The 24,314-nt window shown below is 45.9% G+C and overlaps 1 protein-coding gene across 5 annotated transcripts in view; it reads left to right on the top strand.

Moving 5' to 3' along the window:
• Positions 1-16,155, top strand: part of LOC129714769 (arf-GAP with GTPase, ANK repeat and PH domain-containing protein 1-like) — a 109,864-nt gene extending 93,709 nt beyond the window's left edge. For 2 of the 5 annotated variants that reach the window (XM_055664604.1, XM_055664600.1), the window contains exons 12-19: positions 106-243; positions 2,641-2,784; positions 7,363-7,422; positions 8,665-8,819; positions 9,651-9,741; positions 10,490-10,712; positions 13,816-14,071; positions 15,334-16,155. In XM_055664604.1, coding sequence (XP_055520579.1) covers positions 106-243; positions 2,641-2,784; positions 7,363-7,422; positions 8,665-8,819; positions 9,651-9,741; positions 10,490-10,712; positions 13,816-14,071; positions 15,334-15,519 — 1,253 coding nt within the window. In that variant the 3' untranslated portion in view covers positions 15,520-16,155. The remainder of the gene's footprint in view (positions 1-105; positions 244-2,640; positions 2,785-7,362; positions 7,423-8,664; positions 8,820-9,650; positions 9,742-10,489; positions 10,713-13,815; positions 14,072-15,333) is intronic. The other 3 variants (XM_055664605.1, XM_055664602.1, XM_055664601.1) reach the window with 2 other exon arrangements.
• Positions 16,156-24,314: the final 8,159 nt, after the last annotated feature.

The raw sequence follows: 24,314 nt of genomic DNA, 5'->3' as shown, positions 1-24,314 counted from the left end.
GATCTTTGCTGGAACTGTTGCTGGGTGATGTTCTTCACCGCTGCCAGCTTGTATTATCGGACATTGAAGACTGAGTGGCTCCACACCTTGCCTCTTCTCCCACAGATTCTCTACTTTCCAGCGGTTTAGACCCCGTTGCCGAGAAGGCAATCGGCAGCGACGCCAAGGTCACGGGGAATCTCCCCACCCGCTCGCCCATGGCCAGCGCCGAGCAGTGGAGTGAAAACGTCTTACACACCCCTGGTAAGGAAAAAGAGCCTTTGGATCTGTGAGTTGTGGGCCACTAGTTAACCTCATTTCCAGCAGCACGTGAAACCGGCAAACACACCCAGGTCCCGTTGTACTTTAACATTTCCCGATCTATCCCCATTTAAATAATCCCCCCCCCATTTCTGTGTTGTTGGCAAACTTAGAAATATTAGGTAGAGCAGCGGCCTTACAGCACTGGAGACCCTGGTTCAAAGGTAGACAAAAGTGCTGGAGAAACTCAGCGGGTGAGGCAGCATCTATGGAGCGAAGGAAATAGGCGACGTTTCGAGTCCCTTGGTTTCGACCTGAAACGTTGCCTATTTCCTTCGCTCCATAGATGCTGCCTCACCCGCTGAGTTTCTCCAGCATTTTCGTCTACCTTCGATTTTCCAGCATCTGCAGTTCCTTCTTAACCAAAGAACATGGCCTCACTTTCCCCTGCAATTGTCTCAGATCCCAGAGGTTAGTTCGAACTGGTTGCAGATGCCGATCAATCTGCGGACCAATGACTCGTCTGAACAGAAGAGGGCGACGTTGTCCATGTAACAAATGAATGAATACGTTTATTGGCCAAGTATTCACATACAAGGAATTTGCCTTGGTGCTCCGTCCGCAAGTGACAACCACATACAGTGACAGTTAGGACTGATACATAAAACATTAAACATTAATAATAAAACATTATAGATTAAACATGTGAATTAAATGAAATACCAGAGCAAAAGGAGGCTACAGATTTTTGGTTGTTGAGTAGAGCTACCACTCGTGGAAAAAAGCTGTTTTTATGTCTGGCTGTGGCCGCTTTGACAGTCCGGAGTCGCCTTCCAGAGGGAAGTGATTCAAAGAGTTTGTGGCCAGGGTGAGAGGGGTCAGAGATGATCTTACCCGTTCGAAAGGGCTTTGGCCTGAGTGTGTCTGCGCTTGGCAGCGTCACGCCTCTTATACTATTTTGAAGAGTTGCGACTTGTGAAGCCAGAGGATGAAATGTAGGGTCTGATTCAGAATGGATGACTGTTAGAACATCCCACCCAGAAATCCAAATTCATCATCTCTCAGAGTGTGTTGATGCATGTCTTGTGCAAGGATTGATGACAGCGCTGCTCGTAGCTTTGCTAATCTGCAGCTTTGCTTTTCACTTTGATTTCCTCAGATCCGAAGTTGCCAGAATCTAAATGCTACGTGTTAACTTGCTACAAGTTGAATCCAACAGGTTTCTGCAGCCCAGCACATGGCCATAAAGATGCCCAGGGGAGAAATAGCTTTCAACACTGACATTTACAAGGCAGCACTTCACCATTACAAGTGAATTATAACCAGTGAAATGTGCGGGTTATAAATGTGGGACCAGAATGATTGACGCACTCTAACCTCTGCTCTTTATTGCTGTTACATTAGGATGAAAAAAATCTAAAGGATTTAGAATTTGATTTGAAGAAAACTTTGTGGGGGAGAAGAACTGTTAGAAGTTTATTAAATGATGAGTGGCTTAAATAGGGTAGACGGTCAGGGTGGAAATGTCAATGACTGGAGGGCACAGTTTTAAGGTGAGAGGGGCAAGGTTTGCAAGAGATACGGGGCAGGTTTTTTTACACAGAGGGTGGTGGATGCCTGATATGATGGTGAATGAATGATTAATTATTTATTGTCACAATGAAGGCGTTCCAGAGGCATTTAGATAGGCACATGAATATGCTGGGAATGGAGGGATATGGGTCACATGCAGACAGATGAGATGAATAGATCTTGGCATCATGTTTGGCACTGGCATTGTGGCTATTCCTGTGCTGTACTGTTCTATGATCTAACGTTACTTCTTACAAAGAAAAAATTATAGTTCCTACCATGCTTCTTAAATATAGCAGTGCTAAACATAATGGGTGCAATGGATTCATTGTGGATTTGTTTTCCTGCTGCTACTAATTTGGATTATGTTGAGCAAGGGAGGTGTGCAGACACTTGCGTGAGCTTTATCATGATAGATCAGGCCAGGATTTCTTGATCGATATCAGAGTGAACAGGAGCAAGGTCTGAGTGAAGTCTGGCCTCTTCCACAGCCCCAGCTGGTCCAAAAGCACCTTAGAGCCAATGAAGTGGAGCTATTGCCGTGCAAGAGACAATAGACAACAGGTGCAGGAGGAGGCCATTTGGCACTTCGGCTGCCTTTATTGAGGCAGCGTCCCTTCTAGCTGCCTTTGATGGTGGGGTGGTCAGTGCTCCCAAATCGGGGAAAACAACCTGGCCGTCTGTTCAGGGATGAATCTTGGCGGCAGGCAGAGGATGACAAGGTGGCCTCCAGTAATCCAGGTGGTTCTTTGGCAAGGGGGACTTCTGTTGCTGCAGCAAAGGGTGACTGACTCTGTGCGTCTTTGTTTGCTTCTCTCCTGTGTGAAGAAGGAGCTGGTGCAGGGGAAGCCGCCTGCAGTCACTCGAGCAGCAAGCTGGACTTGCCGCCCTCGCCCCAGATCAACCGCAAGAAGCATCGCAGGAAGAAGAGCGTGAGCAAGGCTGACGGCGGCATGCCGGGCCTGGCAGAAGGTGAGCCCGTGGGCACGCCGCGACCGTCTGTGGCTGCCCAGCGGCACGTTTGGAGGGGGAAATGTTTTGGCTGTTTCTCTGGAAGAATAGGACGGCGTCAGTAAGGTGGCTTTTACTCTGGGGCAGAAAGGGGGTGGGGGCTGAATCTTGCTGCTGTTGCCACTATCAACCCTAAAGCCAATACACTGCTTACAAACCCTGCCTTCTGTCTTTACAAAAACTCCGTGAAACCTTCATGCCAGCAGTGTGTGCTGGGCAACTCTGGAGGAGGGAGCAGGTCTCTCGTGATTGGAAAGGTGCCTCAGGCCTGGGGGAGCCTGTCCAATTAGGCCCATGACATTCCATGCAGCCAAGAGCCTCAGACATTCCTGATAAGTAGTATTGTACAAAACCCCCACCCTCTCCCCAATGACCCTGTGCTGGTTCATTACAAGAGCATTGATGACAGTCCCAATCTCTTGTACTTTCCTGAGATCTCTACTCCCTTTTCTCTTTTCAAGGATCCTGTTGAATTGGCAGACAGCGTATATCAGGTAGAGATGTTCTCCAGGCACCAGCATGTGGCCTCTCAATTAACACCGACACAAACTTGTTCATTGCTGCCATATACACTCTTTACACTCTCGAAGAGACAGGTATCAAGATTCAAGATTCAAGAGAGTTTATTGTCATGTGTCCCAGATAGGACAATGAAATTCTTGCTTTGCTTCAGCACAACAGAATATTGCAGGCATAAATACAGAACAGATCAGTGTGTCCATATGCCATTGAATATATATATATACACACACACACATAAATAAACATATAAAGTGCAGTAGGCTAATTAAAGTTCAGATTTTGTTTGAGTTGAGTTTAGTTAGTCTGATGGCTGTGGGGAAGTGGCTATTCCTGAACCTGGTTGTTGCCGATTTCAGGCTGAAAGGCAGCATAGAGATGAGTGTGTGGTCAGGATGGTGTGGGTCCTTGATGATGCTGACAGCCTTTTTGAAGCAGCGACTGTGGTAGATCCCCTCGATGGTAGGAAGGTCAGAGCCGATGATGGACTGGGCAGTGTTTACTACTTTTTTTTGTAGTCTTTTCCGTTCCTGGGCGCTCAAGTTGCCGAATCAAGCCACGATGCAACGGGTCAGCATGCTCTCGACTGTGCACCTGTAGAAGTTAGAGAGGGTCCTCCTTGACAATCCGACTCTCCGTAATCTTCTCAGGAAGTAGAGGCGCTGATGTGCTTTCTTTATAATTGCATCAGTGTCCTGGGACCAGGCGAGATCTTCGGAAATATGCACGCCCAGGAATTTGGAGTTCTTGACCCTTTCCACCATCGACCACCATTGATATAAACGGGTCGATCTCCATTTTGGTTGAAGACATGCAAGTCCTTCAGCCAAAGCCATCCATGAGAACCACGATGTCCCATGAAGTTAGTCCCATTTGGCCAATGTCCCTCTCCACCATGTTCCTGATGATGGAACATTTAAACTGAGTATCTTGAACTTCTGGCCACTTAAGAACAGGCAGACTTTTGTTTCCCCATAAAGGAAACGAACAGAACAATAGTTTGTGTTTTACAAACATCCCAGTTCTTAATAAGTAGCATTGCATCCTAGTTATTTGATCGGTGTCTGAGGGGGTTCTAGAATTTGTTTTCTGGGAGTTTGAATTTTCCAACTGATTATGGCTTGGTTAACCTCTGCAGGTTACAAGCATTTGCAAAGAGTTGAAGACACTCATTCCGTGCACTAAGTTTACCGTCACACGGCAGAGTTATTACGCTGAATGTCACAAACTCATTTGATTTCTGACTGTCAAAATTCAGGTCAGGATAAGCTTAAGAAATGCAAAAAGTTTAAAATCGCAATTAACTTTTATGACTTCCAGGATGTGTGTTTAACATTAATTAGTTTCTAATTCTTATTTAAACAGAATCCCTTCTCACAGCAATTAGATTTTTGTGATTATATTAGAATAAGTGCATCGGCAGCAGAATTAATCATTGTGCGTGAAGGCGTCTATTACCGTGACTCAAGGTCACATTGAGGATCTGTTAGTAAGCACATTTATCTTGGTACATCCATTGGGACGCATTAGTAATACCACTGGTGCTGTAATCCAACAGCAACCGGGCTTCGATGTGGATTCTGGTGGCAGAATTGTACACATTTACAAAGTTCCTGATTGCGGACCAGTTAAGCTTTCCGTACCAAATTTCTATTGACTGAACAATTAGATTTAAACGGCAAGTCATATGAGTTATCGCGAACAGTACCACGTATAATTTGACCTTCATTCTGTACAACCTGGTCCCATCGTAATAATGCTGTACAGATAAGAGGAACCAAGAAGAAGGAATGTCTTCCCCACAGAACAGTTTCTCCTAAAACTGTTCGCCAGGATGCCAACTTCAATAAACAATCTCTTCGGCTAATTGTCTTTCCCTGCAGTTGCACAAAAACCTGAACTACTATCTCCCTCTTTGGTCACCTTGATCGGACTTTGCTGGCTTTACCTTGCACTAAACGTTATTCCCTTATCATGTATCTATACACTGTAAATGGATCGATTGCAATCATGTATAGTCTTTCCGCTGACTGGATAGCACACAACAAAAGCTTTTCACTGTACCTCGGTACACGTGACAATAAACTCAACTCAACTAAAACCTCCACCAATTTTCCATTTGAAGTCCACCATGCTCCTCGGATTGAGATGAGGATAACCTGAGAGGAGGTTGTGAGTTCAGCAACCATTGACTCACTTGTTCAGGGAAGCCCTTTTGAGCTGTCGAGCAGCAATTAGTTGCAAGTAAAGGCCACGGGTCAAGAGGAGGCCTTTCAGCCCCTTGAGTCAATCCTGCCATTCAATATCATGGGTGACCTGTGCCCAAATTCCACACACCTACCTGCACCCCATGTCATATATTCTTCATTAAAATGTGCATCGATCCCTGTTTTAAAATTGATCATTGGCCTGGTATTGACGACTGTTTGCAGTAGACAGTTACAAATGTCCAGCACCTTCATTCCTACTAAGATTAGTAATAAAATCACAAAATGCTGGAGCAACTCAGCGAGTTGGGCAACATCTCTGGAAGACAAGATCTAAGATGAGAAATAAATGTCCTTAAGCCTTTAAAAAAACCCTGTAATTAATAAACAAGAAAAGTGAGTGTGTGTGTTGGTGTGTGTGTGTTGGTGTGTGTGTGTTGGTGTGTGTGCGTTGGTGTGTGTGTGCGTTGGTGTGTGTGTGTTGGTGTGTGTGTGTTGTGTGTGTGTGTGTGTGTGTGTGTGTGTGTGTGTGTGTGTGTGTGTGTGTGTGTGTGTGTGTGTGTGTATATATATGTGTGTGTGTGTGTGTGTGTGTGTGTGTGTGTGTGTGTGTGTTGGTGTGTGTGTGTGTGTGTGTGTGTGTGTGTGTGTGTGTGTGTGTGTGTGTGTGTGTGTGTGTGTGGGTGTGTGTGTGTTGGTGTGTGTGTGTGTGTGTGTGTGTGTGTGTTGGTGTGTGTGTGTGTCTGTCTGTGTGTGTGTGTTGTTCTAGGAGCAGGATTAGGTCATTTGGCCCATCAACTCTACTCCGCCATTCAATCATGGCTGATCTATTTTTCCCTCACAACCCCATTCTCCTGCCTTCTCCCCATAACCCCATGACACCCTTACTAATCAAGAATCTGTCAATCTCCGCCTTAAAAATATTCATTGACTTGGCCTCCACAGCCGTCTGTGGCAATGAATTCATTCCTATGGTACCATGGCTATCGTGAGAAGATAGACGGCAATGGGTGGGCATCTGTGTGGTGATGAGAGTCCTTTTTCGACAGTTGATTGCTGCTCTTAGTGAAACACTCACCCACTGGAGCACTGCTTTCTCCTGTCTAGATGAATTAACGGAACTGAAACGGTATCAGGAACCTGACAGGGTACGGGGGACGAGTGGTAATATTACTAGACTAATGATCCAGAGTCAGTAGTTCAATCTCATCATGTCAGATGGGGGACATGAAATTCTGTAAATTCAATAAATCTGGAATTAAAAAGGCAGCTATGGAACTGCTAGATTTTGCAAAACCTCTGAGGGATTGAAATTCTGTAAATTCAATAAATCTGTAATTAAAAAGGCAGCTATGGAACTGCTAGATTTTGCAAAACCAGAGGTTTTGCAAAATCTAGCAGTTCCATAGCTGCCTTTTTAATTCCAGATTTATTGAATTTACAGAATTTCAATCCCTCAGTTGACATGATGGAATTGACCTACTGACTGAAACATCCTTGCGTGCCCTAGACATGATTTTTATCACCACTCGGTTTGAACGCAGTGGTGGATGGGCTACAAGTTATGGCCTTTCAAACACTCATCTTCTAGATTTTGCATAACATCAAATGCATGTTTCTGAGACTTTAAGTGGCACTGTTCTGTCCACGCCCAGTGTGAGATCGACTGTATCGCCACTGCCCAAGCCCTCCCCCGCAAGCAGCCGTTTCCGTGTGCAGTTGTTGATGTGCTCCTGAACTCTACAGTAATCTTCTCTCCAATGTCTCTCTCCAATTGTTTCTGCCTCTTGCTTTTGCTGGATTCTGGGTGCAGCCAGGCGCAGGGTGTGGAAATTAAAGCGTTTTGGTAGTTTAAGAAATATATGCAGAGCAGGTAACGTATTTTAACTTGTATCCGGTGGCTGGTGCCAGTGTTGGTTGTTGTGTGTGTTCTGTCTGCAGTACATCTGTGTTCAAGTGTTTGTTTTGTCTCTCCTTGCCTTTACTCTTTTGAATGTGAACTCCTTCCTGACCAGCCTCTCCCGGCTGCGATTCCCGTGTAGTTTTGTTTTGTGGTCTGGGACGCGGGGATGTGGGGCAGGTAGGGGGCCGGCGTATATTTGTGTGATAATGAGATTGGTGTCACTATTCACGGAGGGCTGTTTGTATGTAGAACTTCGGCCAACCATTCTGCTAGTCCGGCAGAAGTCCGTTCATCCGTTTTCCCCCGCCTCCCCTCCCCACCCGGCCAAACTACGAGTTAATCGGGGCTGCAGCGCTCAGTTATAGTGGCCGATTATGGCTCCTGTGAAGGAAGGACTCCAGGTGCTGGAACCAGTGATAATAAATGGCAGAGGGAAGCTCTTCCCCAGTTGCTCTTGTCAACAAGGTTGCAAAGGGCAGATACAATTCTAAAAGCCATCTGAAAGAACCAGCAAAAGTGGAGCGGATTTACAGCATTGCTCCCACCATCGTCACATCCCTGTCCCTAACTGGAGCGGTGTCCAGGGTCGACTTGTGTTGATCCTGCCCGCACTCTTCCACTTTTGTCTTCAGCCCCAGTTTGCCACTCTCCATGTCTCCGCTTCGGACAGATTTCTCCTCAGCAGCCGATGCTGAACACACGGCGTTTAGCAGCGATCGTGAATTGTCCTCTCCACTTCCTAAATCCATTCCCGTCGACAACGAAACAAGAATCCCGGAGAACAGAGCCTCTCTCTCTCTCTCTCTCCTTCCTGGCTGGGCCCTGTGCCTGGGCTGGGACATTGAGGCATCTCCGCCAGCCTGTGGTATCGATCCAGTGTTAGTCCTGTTGAGCCCAGCACTGGGCAACAGTTCAACCCGGCTGATCAGATCGCAGGTGACACCGACCTTTGAAATGGATTGATTACATTCATTTACAACCTTTGTGAGGATTTTCTTTCTCGCTCATTGGTTGACGATGATACTTTGTGTGACTGATTAGCCTGCTCCACATGAAGACAGGGTTCCTTTAGTGGGTGCATCGATGCGCAGCTCTCCACGCGCCCCGCGCTACATCCCAGCGTCAGTTTCACAGACCTTCATGTCCCTGCTGGGTTTGGCAGCGCCAGAAACAAATGTCTTCTCTATTTCCTCCTCGTTTCCCCTGTCACAGAGCAAGAGGAGAACATCGAGTTCACCATTGTCTCCAGCACTGGCCAGATGTGGCACTTTGAAGCTGTGAATTTTGAAGAGAGAGATGCCTGGGTCCAAGCCATTGAGAGTCAAATCCTGGCCAGTCTGCAGTCCTGCGAAAGTAGCAAAAACAAGGTAACTCGTCCAGCAGTGTCACTGCATAAAGGTGCCTCGAAACCACTGCCAGTGTGGAACGAGCTGCCAGAGGAGGTAGTTGAGGCAGGACTATCGCAACGTTTAAGAAGCAATTAGACAGGTACATGGATAGGATAGGTTTAGAGAGATATGGGCCAAATGCAGGCAAGTAGGACTAGTGTGGATGGAACATGTTGGTCGGTGTGGGCAAGTTGGGCCGAAGGGCCTGTTTCCACGTTGTCTGACTAATAAGATGAAAAAAAGGACACAAAAATGTTGGAGTAACTCAGCGGGTCAGGCAGCATCTGTGGAGATCATGGATAGGTAATGTTTCGGGCCGGGACCGTTCTTCAGGCTGATTGTGGGGGGGGGGGGGGGGGGGGGGGAAGCTGGAGAAGATGAGGGGCAGGTGAAAGTGTGGCAGATAATAGCTGAACACAGGCAAAGGTTTTTTTGATAGTTTAATGGTTGGAGAAAGTCCATAGATTAAAACAAAGGGTGTGAGACAAAAGAATTGAAGAGTTGCAAATTGTGACACCAGAGGAAGGAATGTGGATGGGGGAGGGGGGAGTCCCGTTGAGCAGAGAGTGGATGAGAAAGTGGGATAACGTAGTACTAGTGTAAAAGTGGATGGTCGGCATGGACCTGGTGGGCCGAAGGGCCTGTTTCCATGCTGTATCTCTAAACTAAACTAGTGTTACATTTACCAAGAAAATGCAGATTTTAAAAAGTGCAAAGACCTCAACGAGGTAGATTGGAAGATTGGGGATACAGCTCATGAGAGGTCAGTTCAAGTGTCTGCTCACTATCTGCAATATCTTCATGTTTTAGGCTCGGATGGACAGCCGGAGTGAAGCTGTCGCCCTTCAGGCGATCAGGAATGCAAAAGGCAACTCGTTCTGTGTTGACTGCACTGCTGCAAGTAAGGATCCATAAGCTTTTTAAAACCTTAAAGCGGAGATCATTGTCGTTCTTTAAGTGTTGTTTCCTTCAAGGTTTCGATGGCCTCTGTGAACTGGGCTTGTTTCTGACTGACCCATAGTGCACATGCCCAAGGGGCCTTACATCTGTTTCAGTTAAACCGTAGGCAATCGATAAATTGATCCATGGACCCAGTGCCCATCCCACCCACCGCTAAACCACTCTCTTTTGCATTCCATTTACTGCTGAAAGTTGGGAGCATCCCATACGTATTTCTATCCTAATCGAGCTCAATGTATCTTGTGGGCAGCACAGTGGGCTCTGGGTAGGCAACTGCATATGCAGGGAATGGAGGGATATGGATTATGCACAGGCAGATAAGAGTTGGTCTTAGCATCATGTACAGCACAAACATCGTGGGCTGCAGGGCCTGTTACTGGGCTGTACTCTTCAATGTTCTCTGTTACTTCGAAGCCTCCGTGCTGTGAGACTGCCAATGGTGGCATGGCATACAGTGCCCATCCCTGTGCTTGCCCGTCCCGTACCTTCCAACCCCAGCCCCTCTGCACCAGCCTGTGATCTGTGTCTCCTGCTAGACAAGGGATACAGGCATGATGGGTGGACCACCAGCCTGGAGTCACTGCCTTCTTCCAGCTCTTCAAGCATTCAGGTTATTATTTTTTTGTAATGTTTCATCTGTGTTTTCTTCAAATAAAAGTGCAGCTGCCATTTTCTTTCCACCTTTCCAGATCCCACCTGGGCAAGTCTCAACCTCGGCGCACTCATCTGCATTGAGTGCTCTGGAATTCACCGCAACCTTGGCACCCACCTCTCGCGGGTCCGGTCCCTGGACCTTGACGACTGGCCTTTGGAGCTAACTCTCGTCTTGACGTCCATCGGGAACGAGATGGCAAACTGTGTGTGGGAGAGGAATACCCGGGGGCGCACTAAGCCCACCCCAGAATCCACACGGTAAATGCTCGCTCCACTCCGCACTGACCTTCCCCGCGGGCAGCAGCGAGAGGGGCTGCACTAGAGAAACAATGCTGTTTCTTTCAGTGGGAACTGTGTGTGTGTGTGTGTGTGTGTGTGTGTGTGTGTGTGTGTGTGTGTGTGTGTGTACGTGTGTGTGTGTGTACGTGTGTGTGTGTGTGTGTGTGTGTGTATGTGTATGTGTGTGTGTGTGTGTGTGTGTGTGTGTGTGTGTGTGTGTGTGTGTGTGTGTGTGTGTGTGTGTGTGTGTGTGTGTGTGTGTGTGTGTGTGTCTGTGTGTGTGTGTGTGTCTGTGTGTGTGCACGTGTGCGTCTCTCCAGAGATGCTGTCTGACCCGCAGAGTTACTCCAGCTTTTTGTGTCTATGTTCGGTTCAAACCAACATCTCCTTCCGACACACCTTGAACAAAGCACTGTTGAATTGTCAATCTTTCAGCTGCTATTTTGTCATCAACATCTCAGTGTGACTCAGCGCCCTTTTTGTTTCTCTCTTCCGTCCTTCACGCCCCAAATCAAATTGGCAGGGGTGCTGAGGAGGAGGATTTCTTGGAATGTATGCGGGATAGTTTTCTAAACCAACATGTAGAGGAACCAACGAGAGAGCAGGCTATTCTAGACTGGGTATTGAGTAATGAGGAAGGGTTAGTTAGCAGTCTTGTTGTGCGTGCCCCCTTGGGCAAGAGTGACCATAATATGGTTGTTCTTCATTAGGATGGAGAGTGACATTGTTAATTCAGAAACAAGGGTCCTGAACTTAAAGAAAGGTGACTTTGAGGGTATGAGACGTGAATTGGCCAAGATAGACTGGCAAATGATTCTTAAAGGGTTGACGGTGGATATGCAATGGAAGGCATTTAAAAACTGCATGGATGAACTACAACAATTGTTCATCCCAGTTTGGCAAAATAATAAATCAGGGAAGGTAGTGCATCCGTGGATAACAAGGGAAATCAGGGATAGTATCAAAACAAAAGATGAAGCGTACAAATTAGCCAGAAAAAGCAGCCTACCAGAGGACTGGGAGAAATTCAGAGTTCAGCAGAGGAGGACAAAAGGCTTAATTAGGAAAGGGAAAATAGATTATGAAAGAAAACTGGCAGGGTACATAAAAACTGACTGCAAAACGTTTTTATAGATATGTGAAGAGGAAAAGATTAGTTAAAACAAATGTAGGTCCCTTGCAGTCAGAAACAGGCAAATTGATCATGAGGAACAAGGACATGGCAGACCAATTGAATAACTACTTTGGTTCTGTCTTCACTAAGGAAGACATAAACAATCTGCCGGAAATAGCAGGGACCAGGGGTCTAATGGAGGAACTGAGTGAAATCCAGGTTAGCCGGGAAGTGGTGTTAGGTAAATTGAATGGATTAAAGGCCGATAAATCCCCAGGGCCAGATAAGTTGCATCCCAGAGTACTTAAGGAAGTAGCCGCAGAAATAGTGGATGCATTAGTGATAATTTTTCAAAACTCTTTAGATTCTGGAGTAGTTCCTGAGGACTGGAGGGTAGCTAATGTAATCCCACTTTTTAAAAAGGGAGGGAGAGAGAAAACGGGGAATTACAGACCAGTTAGTCTAACATCGGTGGTGGGGAAAATGTAAGGTAAAAGATGGGATAGCAGCACATTTGGAAAGTGGTGAAATCATTGACAAAGTCAGCATGGATTTACGAAAGGTAAATCATGTCTGACGAATCTTATAGAATTTTCTGAGGATGTAACTAGTAGAGTGGATAAGGGAGAACCAGTGAATGTGTTATATCTGGACTTTCAGAAGGCTTTCGACAAGAATCTTATAGAATTTTCCGAGGATGTAACTAGTAGAGTGGATAAGGGAGAACCAGTGGATGTGTTATATCTGGACTTTCAGAAGGCTTTCGACAAGGTCCCACATAAGAGATTAGTATGCAAACTTAAAGCACATGGTATTGGGGGTTCAGTATTGATGTGGATAGAGAACTGGCTGGCAGACAGGAAGCAAAGAGTAGGAGTAAACGGGTCCTTTTCACAATGGCGGGCAGTGACTAGTGGGGTACCACAAGGCTCAGTGCTGGGACCCCAGCTATTTACAATATATATTAATGATCTGGATGAGGGAATTGAATGCAACATCTCCAAGTTTGCGGATGACACGAAGCTGGGGTGCAGTGTTAGCTGTGAGGAGGATGCTAGGAAGCTGCAAGGTGACTTGGATAGGTTGGGTGACTGGGCAAATGCATGGCAGATGCAGTATAATGTGGATAAATGTGAGGTTATCCACTTTGGTGGCAAAAACAGGAAAGTAGACTATTATCTGAATGGTGGCCGATTAGGAAAAGGGGAGATGCAACGAGACCTAGGTGTCATGGTACACCAGTCATTGAAAGTAGGCATGCAGGTGCAGCAGGCAGTGAAGAAAGCAAATGGTATGTTAGCATTCATAGCAAAAGGATTTGAGTATAAGAGCAGGGAGGTTCTACTGCAGTTGTACAGGGTATTGGTGAGACCACACCTGGAGTATTGCGTACAGTTTTGGTCTCCTAATCTGAGGAAAGACATTCTTGCCATAGAGGGAGGGAGTACAGAGAAGATTCACCAGACTGATTCCTGGGATGGCAGGATTTTCATATGAAGAAAGACTGGATAGACTCGGCTTGTACACGCTAGAATTTAGAAGATTGAGGGGGGGATCTTATAGAAACGTACAAAATTTTTAAGGGGTTGGACAGGCTAGATGCAGGAAGATTGTTCCCGATGTTGGGGAAGTCCAGAACTAGGGGTCACAGTTTAAGGATAAGGGGGAAGTCTTTTAGGACCGAGATGATAAAAACATTTTTTACACAGAGAGTGGTGAATCTCTGGAATTCTCTGCCACAGGAGGTAGTTGAGGCCAGTTGATTGGCTATATTTAAGAGGGAGTTAAATGTGGCCCTTGTGGCTAAAGGGATCAGTGGGTATGGAGAGAAGGCAGGGATGGGATACTGAGTTGGATGATCAGCCATGATCATATTGAATGGTGGTGCAGGCTTGAAGAGCCGAATGGCCTACTCCTGCACCTATTGTCTGTGTTTCTATGTTTCTATGACCCACCTTCCAATTCCAGGGAAGAAAGGGAGAACTGGATCCGAGCCAAATATGAGCAGAAGCTCTTTGTCGCCCCCTTGAAATACCGTGACATGGCCTTTGGGAAGCAGCTGTTCCGAGCCGTCATGGAGAAGGAGCTGCACAACATCTTACTGCTCCTTGCTCACGCCAAGAAGGAGCACATCAACGAATGCACCGATGACAAGGACAGGCGGACGGCACTGCACCTTGCCTGCGAGCTCAAGGACGTGGTGATATCGCAGCTCCTGGTCTGGGTACGAGTCACTCTGTTCTTTCCCAATCGACCGCTGTGGATCAGGAATCACGTTTGGATCGTAATGATATTGAGTGTACCTGGCCCACAGTCCAAAGTCTACGTCAAGACCTTGTGTTAAAGAAGGAACTGCAGATGCTGGAAAATCGAAGGTACACAAAAATGCTGGAGAAACTCAGCGGGTGCATCAGCATCTATGGAGCGAAGGAAATAGGCAACGTTTCGGGCCGAAAACGTCTGAAGAAGGGTTTTGGCCCAAAACGTTGCCTATTTCCTTCGCTCCATAGATGCTGCTGCACCCGCTGAGTTTCTCCAGCATTTTTGTGTATCTACGTCAAGATGTGTCTACTATGGGGGGCACGGTGGTGCAGCGGTAGAGTTGCTGCCTCACAGCACCAGAGTCCTGGGTTTGATCCTGACTGCGGGTGCTTGTCTGTACAGAGTTTGTACGTTCTCCCCGTGACCCGCATGGGTTTTCTCCGGGTGCTCCACTTTCCTCCCACACTCCAAAGACGTGCATGTTTGCAGGTTAATTGGCTTGGTATCATTATAAATTGTCAGTTTAGTTTAGTTTATTGTAACAAAGTACAGTGAAAAGCTTTTGTTGACCCTAGTGTGTATAGGATAGTGTAAGTGTGCGGGGATCGCTGGTCAGCACAGACTCGGTGGGCTGAAGGGCCTGTTTCCATGCTGTATCTCTAAACTAAACTAGTATCCTCACCTTAGGAAGGTTATACAGTACCAACCTATATTTCAAAGACTACATTACGTAAATAATTTAGTCTCTTTCCCAAAAGAGTTTAGTGGTCATTAATCCCTATTTTAAGCAGCGCTTCCAAAAACACCTAGAGTCACAGAGTCATCCAGCAAAGAAACATGCCCACCCCGGCCCACCATGTCCATGCCGACCATCGTAGTCATCTCCTCACGTTTTGCCTGTAGCCTTCTATACCTCTCTGCCTCAGCTGCATCAGTAACATCAGCTGCAAGACACCAGGTCTGGCCAGCATGTGGTCCATGAGGCTGTGTCTACAGGTTGGGTCCAGCACATTGCCTGTCCCACTCTTCATCCATGTCCTGAAGGACGGCACAATACAGGGGGGTGCGTAACATGGTGGGCTGCACCGTGCCAGTCAGCAGAGACTTGCCTTCCTGGGGATTGTTGCATTCGCTTTGATCCTGGGTAACGAGCCCTGGAGAAGGTTAGTTCTTTTCCCCCCATAAAAAGAACCAAACGTAACAGTGATTTTGTCTTCCCCACAGTACGGCATTGACGTGCGGGCCAGAGACGTGAACGGAAACACAGCCTTGTACTACGCCAGGCGGGCAGGGAGCCAGGAATGCATGGATGTGCTGTTGCAACATGGCTGCCCCAGTGATGGCTGTAGTACAACACCCAGCGTCAGAAGGAAAAGTCTCGGGAGAACTGACTCCAAGTTTGCACATTAGGCACAAGCCTTTGAAGCATTCCTTTTCCACACCTTGACATTCCCAAAGGGCAGCCTTCACATTCTTCCCAAACCACTTCGCCCCTCCCCCCCCATTCATCCCCACCCTCCGACCCATTTTATTGCAGGATCTGGTGATCAGGACGCACACTTCAAGGAAGCTGATCTTACAACAAGCGACAATGTCAGTGGTCTCAAAGCCGACTGACTGAGCGATCGGAACTGCTGTTCTTTGATGCAAGATCTGCCCGGTGTTTTAAGGCTTATTTCCTGAACTCTCCTTTCTAGGTGATATCTGAAGGTAACGCCAGTGTCCCAATTTGTAGAGCAGCTTTGGGAGTAAAGATTTGATAATTCCTTTCAAAAAAAAAAAATAGATTGGAAGTTGTTTACACAAATCAAAAGCCGTGATGTGCTGGATTCATGCACCTGCAGTAAGTCACAGAAGCCAGTTTTCAACTCCAAACGTTTTATATTTGACATAATGAAGATGTTGTCAGTTTTATTTTCTAACTGTTTTAATGGTGGCCCTACCAAATGTTCCCTTGCAGTTTTTTGTTTTTTTTCAGACGTGCAATTGTATTTAAATTTGTAAAGGAAATTTGTGTGTAATATTGGATATTACAGTATTCAGTGACATGTGAAAAGTACAGAACTTTTATTTCGTACTATCTGAATTTGAAGGATAATTGTATATCAGTGTTGCAGGGGACAGGAAAAGCAGTGATGGGAGAGGCTGGCGTCCTAGGTTGTCCATCTGAAAGGTTGCCCACTCTTCTCCCAAGATGCTGCCTGTCCCGCTGAGTTACTCCAGCATTCTGTGTCTACCACTCATGTAATATTGTACCACCATATTGTGCCCAGCAATGTGGGACCATTAGCTCAAGGGAGTATTTGAAGATGGGCATTTTGTTTTGGTTCAGTGTGTTACTGGCCAAATAGAAATGAGGGCTCCACTGACAGAGCAGCAACAAGGAAACACCTGCAACTCAATCGAACCTTGTGATCTCAACAGGAGGGGCACCTTCTGTCATGAAGTCAGCCAAAGGCTAATGCAAAAGGGGGGGGGAGCAAATCAAGAAGCATTTTATATCAGATCTCCCAAGTGCTAGGTTTGAAGTGCCATAGTCGGCAGCTGAGCTCTAGGCTGACACTCCCACTCCTCTGTCAGACCACACACCAGTGCTGGACTACTGGAGCTATCAAGTTCTGAACGCAACATTAAGCCGAGGTCTTGCGTGGATGTAAACGATGCCACGACGATCTTATGAAGGGCGGGGGAGATTCTCCCTCATCCTCACATAGTGTCCTCCCCAATATTAACACTCGAACAACATCCGAAAAACAACTTGCCAGGTTTTTAATATTCTCACGGTTTATGGGAACTTGCTGTGTGCAAATCAGTTGCCTTATTGCCTGTGTTGCAAATGTCGGCAATTAAAAAGTATTTCATTGGTTATAAAGTGCTTTGGGCCCTGCTGAGGTAGTGAGGGACACCGTAGGAAATACAATTATCTCTCTTCCCTGGCAGCCTGGAGGGCACTAGTTCCCTTTTATACTCCCTTTCTCCTCTCCCGTCCCCTGCCACCCATATCCCCCTCCCCCCCCCCCCCCCCCCCCCTTTACCTTTCTTTCCCTCTATGACATCCTTTTGTCTGCTTTTCACCTCTAGCTTTTGTCACTTACTCCACCCATCTGCGTATCAAACACCCTCTCACCTGTATCCACCTATCACTTGCCAGTCCCTGTCCTGCCACCACCTCTCCTTTACACTTTTCTACCCTCTACCCTGTCAGTCTGAAGAAAGGTCCCGACCCGCAATGTCAGCTGTCCATTCCCTCCCCAGATGCTGCCTGACCTGCTGAGTTCCTCCAGCACTTTTGTTGTTTTGCAGCCTATAACATGGTCTAACGAGTCTAAAGAGACTAAAATGTGTAAAGAGTGAAGGTTTAAGTTTTTTTTTAGTGTATATTGTCCTGGAAACTGAGCTAAATTTACTCGTTTATCATGAAATTTCAGGCAAGGAATGTCTCTGATGTTTAAGAAGGAACTGCAGATGCTGGAAAATCGAAGGTAGACAAAAGTGCTGGAGAAACTCAGCGGGTGCAGCAGCATCTATGGAGCGAAGGAAATAGGCAACGTTTCGGGCAGCCTGAAACATTGCCTATTTCCTTCGCTCCATAAATGCTGCTGCACCGGCTGAGTTTCTCCAGCACTTTTGTCTACCAATGTCTCTGATGTGTTCACTGCGGAGTAATCCTCTGGTTTGGGTGAACAAGTCTGATACGTCTTGTCAAGGTTTACTTCGTCATTCAGAAACCCAAGTAAAGAGGACTGGGAAAAAATGTGGGAATGGGAGATAGATGCAGCAAGGGATATTGAGATGAGTCCAGACTGGGGCAGTCAAGTAGATTTCCTGGAGAAAATGCCGCTGCTTGCCCAGTTTACAACAGCAACTCCAGACACCGCTGTTTAAAGTCTCATGCCATCCGGCACACTTCACAACTCCAGCCAAAGACTGCACAAATGTAGCTATTGTGTGAACACGTGACTTACATTCGTTGTTCTCATCCGTAAACCAGAGCCCTAGCTGAATATATTTGGGAGGGGGTGCCAGGGAAACATGAAAAGCAGGCTGTGTTTACCCTCGGCTCGTATAATAGCTTACCTGTGGTCAGGAGGATCATTAAATAGACATCCCCACCCCATCCACCTCCCCGACTAACGCAGTTGCCGTATCAGAGGTACTGTCCTTCAAATAGTACTTTCAAATGAGGTTAAGTCTGCCTGTTCTGGTGGATGCACAAGATCCCGTGGCACAGCAGGCAGTACTCCTGATGCCCCGGCCAATGTTTTATTTTCCCAACGCCGCCAAGATTGGATTAACACGTCTTTAATTCTTGCGCTGCTTCTGCAATCTTGCTGAGCGCAAAATGACAGCTGCATTTGCCTACAGACCAACAGATACAGCGTTTAGAAGTATTCCCAGGCACACAAAGTGCTTTGGGACATTTCTGAGGGAGGCAATACAGCGCAAAATAAAATGCGAGCCTTTGCAAAGCAAATTTTGCAGCATTGCTTGGGGGAGTGGGCTACTTCAGATTTTCGGTAGTAAGCATTCTACCAGAATATCAAGCTTTGCACACTGCGCTGAAAGTGTTCTTTTAACCATTCTGGGCAGCGATTTCCTTCAGCTACCGTACCTTGCAAAATCATTGCCATAGCGCAAACACAATGATGCCACGTATAAGCACAGATATTGCTCCTTTCCAGCCCTCACCCCCTTTATTAGGCTTTTAGTACGTCGTGGTGTGTTTAATATAAATAGACAATTTGCTTTTCACAGTATAGTGAAGAAATTCCAAACCGAAGTTCTATTTCCTCCTAGCTTGTGGGTGCAAGCTGTCAATATATGTGAAAGTTGTTTAGAATTCAACTACCTTTCGATGCAGATTGTTTGGCCAGTGACAGCCATTCAGGTTTTCGCTGATGCTCAGCTTTTTAAACCTTCAGTTGCCATCTATATCTGTGACTATTTACTACCTAATAAAACTCAGCATGACTTTAGCAAACAGAACTTCTTATAGAGTCATAGAGTGATACAGTGTAGAAACAGGCCCTTCAGCCCAACTCGCCCACACCGACCAACAATGTCCCAGCTACCCTAGTCTCACTTGCCTGCACTTGGTCCATATCCCTCCAAACCTGTCCTATCCATGTACCTGTCCAACTGTTTCTTAAACAATAATCCCAGCCTCAACTACCTCCTCTGGCAACTTGTTCCACACACAGTACTTTCAAATGAGGTTCAGTCTGCCTGTTCTGTGAAAAAGTTACCCTTCGGATTCCTATTAAATCTTTTCCCCTTCACCTTGAACCTATGCCCTCTGGTTCTCGATTCCCCTACTCTGGGTAAAAGACTCTGTGCATCTACCCGATCTATTCCTCTCATGATTTTGTATTCTTATTTTCCATCTTCTTCCTTTTCTCTGACCTTCGGCGCCTTTAACTCGCCTTCCGCAGCTGAACCACCTCTCGTGCAGCTGTGGATAGTGAGGGCTTCAGAGCGGGAGCCTGTCCCTGCCTTTGCCCCAACACTCACACAGCTCCCACCAGAGGTCACTGCCAGAGGGCAGGAACACTCACTGACTCTCTTTCCCCTTCCTTGCCCAAGATCACCGAGTCCACTGGTTTGATTTAATTTAGTTTAGAGAAACAGGCCCTCCGGCTCACCGATTCCACGACGACCATCGATCACCTGTTCACAATAGTTCTATGTTATCCCACTTTCTCATCCACTCCCTGCACACTGGGGGCAATTTACAGAGACCAATTAACCTGCAAACACGCACGTCTTAGGGATTTAGGAGGAAACTGGGGCACCCAGAGGAAACCCACGTGGTCACAGGGAGAACGTGCAAACTCCACACAGACAGAACCCGAGGCAGCAGCTCTATTAGCTGTCCCTGTCTTACCTGAGAGAACTCACTCTGCACAGGCCAAGAGTTCTGGGAGCAAATCAATCTCTCAACCATTCTGCTGCAGCTTTGCACTTAAACATTTCCAACGCCTCCTCTCAATGTTATTGTTTTGCAATCGAAATTGGAGCTTCAATTTAAAATGAGTCCGTCCAGCTCTGAAGCATGAATTCTTGTTCTATTAAAACTCCCAGGCTGCGGCAGACAACATACACTTTTGATGTGGCTTTTAAAAGAAGCAGCATCTTGTTTTCCTTATTGCTGCTTAGGAAGATAATTGGTTTCAAAATATTACTGTGCGGCCACATATGTTAAATGAATTTTCAGCTCAAAACTGCTCGACAGTTTAACATGCACGGAAACATTTTATTGGAATAAAGTGGCCTTTGGTGCAAAGTGAGCTGGTGTCACAAATTTAGATCGTATTGAGAAGCAAATTTATTTGTGCATTGGTCTGCCCGAGTAATGTACCCTGAATGTCCAGATTATAGAAGATTTGCCTCAAGTAATGTAGTCTTAAGAGTAATTCAAATGCACAATCTGTTTGAGGTATGGAGCCATTAAGCCTAGTTATACTGCCAGCTCAACAGCAGTGCACGATTATCAAGACCTCTGGTCTCCTGCACTTAACAAACAGTAGGCAGATTCTCCGCGTCCTCTAACATGTTAAAATGTTTCTGGCTCATTCTCCCACCCGAACATGGAAAGCGGGTATTTCAAACCTCCTTCAATGTTCAGTCAGAACGCAGTCAATGTGTACACTGTTGTACAATTGTCAAACAAAATACAATTACAAAGTACAAAAGAAGCACAATTGTACTTCAATTCCATTGACGATTGCACACCATATGCCCAATACCCTTCCCTCACAAACAACTCATTGAAAATGGCAGTTACCTGCAGCAACCAAGCACCCTAGTGTGAGGGGGGAAGAAAAGCTTTCTGGTTTCACTCCTGAATGAGTGATTTCCAATTGTAAGCTTATGCCTGTAGAAACAAGGAACTACAGATGCTGGTTTATAAAAAAGGACACAAAGTGCTGGAAGTAACTCAGCGGGTCAGGCAGCATCTCTGGAAAACATGGATAGTTGACGTTTCAGGTCGGGACCCTTCGGTCTGAGCATCCATGTTTTCCAGAGATGCTGCCTGGCCCGCTGAGTTACTTCCAGCACTCTGTGAAACGTCACCTATCCATGTTCTCCACAGATGCTGCCTGACCCACTGAGTTATTCCAGCACTCTGTGAAACGCCACCTATCTGTGTTCTCCGGAGATGCTGCCTGACCCACTGAGTTACTCCAGCACTCTGTGAAACATCACCTATCCATGTTCTCCACAGATGCTGCCTGACCTGCTTAGTTACTCCAGCACTCTGTGAAACATCACCTATCCATGTTCTCCACAGATGCTGCCTGACCTGCTTAGTTACTCCAGCACTCTGTGAAACGCCACCTATCCGTGTTCTCGAGAGATGCTGCCTGACCCGCTGATTTACTCCAGCACGTTGCAAGCTTATGCCTCTTGTTCTGAATTTCCACATTGACAGAAAACAGTTTTGTTTATAATTGGCCCTTTATCGTTTAGAAGCCATGGGTCAGAGTGCTCCTCCACCTTCCAAACTCAAGCGAGTTCACCACAAGCTTTGTTAGAAAGTCAAATTATCACCTTTTTTCAGCATTTTGGGAAGTTTGCATCTTTGAATATTTATCTCCGGCTGTGGGCACAAGCAGGCTTTGCAACATTCAAGTCTACTTTTCATTGAGAGCTTCTATTTCTGGAACTTCTGCAAAAAATTTGCAAGATGTTTTAATAATTTCAATGCTTAGAATGTAAATGCTTCTTGTGAACATTCTCTCTGTGTATTGGCCACTTTTATATCCATTTGACTTTGTTACTGGATATTCAACGCTTATAGCTAGTTTCCATTTTACTTGTTTTTACTTATGATGATTGTATACAGAGTCTGTAAACTGTTTCTTAAATTGTGATCTCCCTTGTGAATTGTAATACAATTCAATTGAAGTGAATTTAACTCCCAAAGTTTAAGTTGTACTTCTGTATTTGTATAAAATTGCTCAATAGGGGGAGGGGAGTATCTCTCATTCTTTTTTTTGTTCTGGGCTGGTTTGGTTTATGGGGTCACAGCAAGATCTGTTGGACGGCAGCCTGACCTGGTTCAATGCTTAACTGGAGACTGGAGCCATTAATTTCCTCAGCTGAGCCTTTCCAGCACATTTGCAAACAGGTCTGCCTTAGATTTTTGTCCGCGCTATTGTGCTACCATTAAGCAGCATCGAATCGTTATGCTCACAGCTTTATTCTGGCTGGGGAGGATTCAAGGGCAGTTGCTTGCTCATTCATACTGCGTACTCCCTTGCCACTGATCACTGAACCTGTGACTCAGGTCGGCAAAGCTACAGGACATCCTGGCACGGAGTTGCCAGCTTTATGTTCGCTGTGTTTATTCTGCCCTGTCTCGAAATACATTCCAATATGAAGTGGTCCCCATCTGGTCATCTGTGTTGATGTACAAGCATAGAAGTTGTAGAGTTCATTGATTTTTTTTAAATTGAAATCTCATATTTCCTTTAAACTAGAATGAATGTGAATGGTTGTTTATTGGCTTTCGATGAACGGAAATTTTGTGGGCGAGCTCCAATATTGTCATCGCCATCAATCCCTTTAGCTAAGGACACCCCCACATTCAACCATTAAGGACTTCTTAATTCAATTGTGTAAGAAGGAGCTGCAGATGCTGGTTTACAACAAAGATAAACCCAACAAGCTGGAGTAACTCAGCGGGTCAAGCAGCATCTCATAGACACAAAATGCTGGAGTAACATAGGGTCTGATGAAGGGTCTCGACCCGAAACGTCACCTATTCCTTTTCTCCAGAGATGCTGCCTGACCCGCTGAGTTACGCCAGCATTTTGTGTCTATCTCTCCTAATTCAATTCATTGAGCTGGGCAGAACATAGAAGTGGAAAGAGGTGACAAACTCCATTACCCTGAAACTTGTATCATCAGCCTCGGATATCGATGCCCTTTGCCAAGTTACCCTTTTGGCTTTAGAATTCAATTCCAAATCAAAAGTAAAATGTTACTTGATGCACTTCACTCCTGGTTTATTCCAGAGTAGTAGATAGTGGGTGCACAGTGCAAGGTTTTGATTTGATTCCATTTTTATATAATAAAGCTGGTCAACGACTAAACAAAACTTAAAAAAGCTACAAATACTGGAAAGTTGAACTCTTACTCGTTAACTACAGCATTTCACTTAAAACCAAGATGGGGACACAAGAGGCTACAGATGCTGGAATCTTGAGCAAAATACAAAGTGCTGGAAGAACTCAGTGGGTCAGGCAGCATCTCTGGAGGGAAATGGAACCTTCTATAATCTCCAGTTCCTCCAGGTTCCAGCATCTACAGTTCCTTGTTTCTCTTTATTTTCTCTCATTCCCAGTTCTGAACAAAAGGCCGTTGACCTGAAACGTTAACTCGGCTGCTCTATACACTGATGCTCCCTGAACCGCTGAGTGCTTCCAGCATTTTTGGGTTTTCCAGCTTGTCGGTTTCCCCCGCTACATCCCGAACAGGTGCGGGATTGTAGATTTAATTGGCCCTTTGTAAATTGCCCCTAATGTGCAGGGAGTGGATAAGACAGTGTGATATCGTAGAACTAGTGTGAACGGGTGGCCAATGGTCGGCGTGGACCGAAGGACTGGTTTCCATGATGTATCATTCAATTCAATTCAATTCAATTCAATTCAACTCAACTCAATTCAACCTTTAAGGGGTACATTTTTTAAATTAAGTATTCAAATCCATTTGTTTGCATCTTAACTCAGTGGACTTTATAAATCCCGTGGCAATTTATGAAGGTGATCAGCACCTTTCCACGGTATCCTTGCCAACAATTTTAAAGCTACAAGAAAAAGTGATTGCTGTTTATGAGATGGCGCTGAACTGCAACTGTTTTTTTTCCCTTTGTTACGACCACTGCTGTGCAGAAACGCAATGGGCGATGTAATGAGGTGCTCTTCAAACATCAAGGCGCGATTAAAATGCAAGTGTTTCTTTTCCCCACTCATCAGGTAGACTTTGATAGAGTACTTCACAGGAACAGGCCATTCGGCCCAAAATGTCCGTGTCGGACATGATGCCAGGTTAAACTAATCTCCTCTGCCTGCATGTTTAAGAAGGAACTTCAGATGCTGGAAAATCGAAGGTAGGCAAAAAATGCTGGAGAAACTCAGCGGGTGAGGCAGCATCTATGGAGCGAAGGAAATAGGCGACGTTTCGGGTCGACACCCATTTCC

The sequence above is a fragment of the Leucoraja erinacea genome, chromosome 40 (genome assembly GCF_028641065.1).
Source record: "Leucoraja erinacea ecotype New England chromosome 40, Leri_hhj_1, whole genome shotgun sequence".
Classification (NCBI taxonomy): Eukaryota; Metazoa; Chordata; class Chondrichthyes; order Rajiformes; family Rajidae; genus Leucoraja; species Leucoraja erinaceus.
This window is presented reverse-complemented; position numbering and strand designations above follow the sequence as displayed.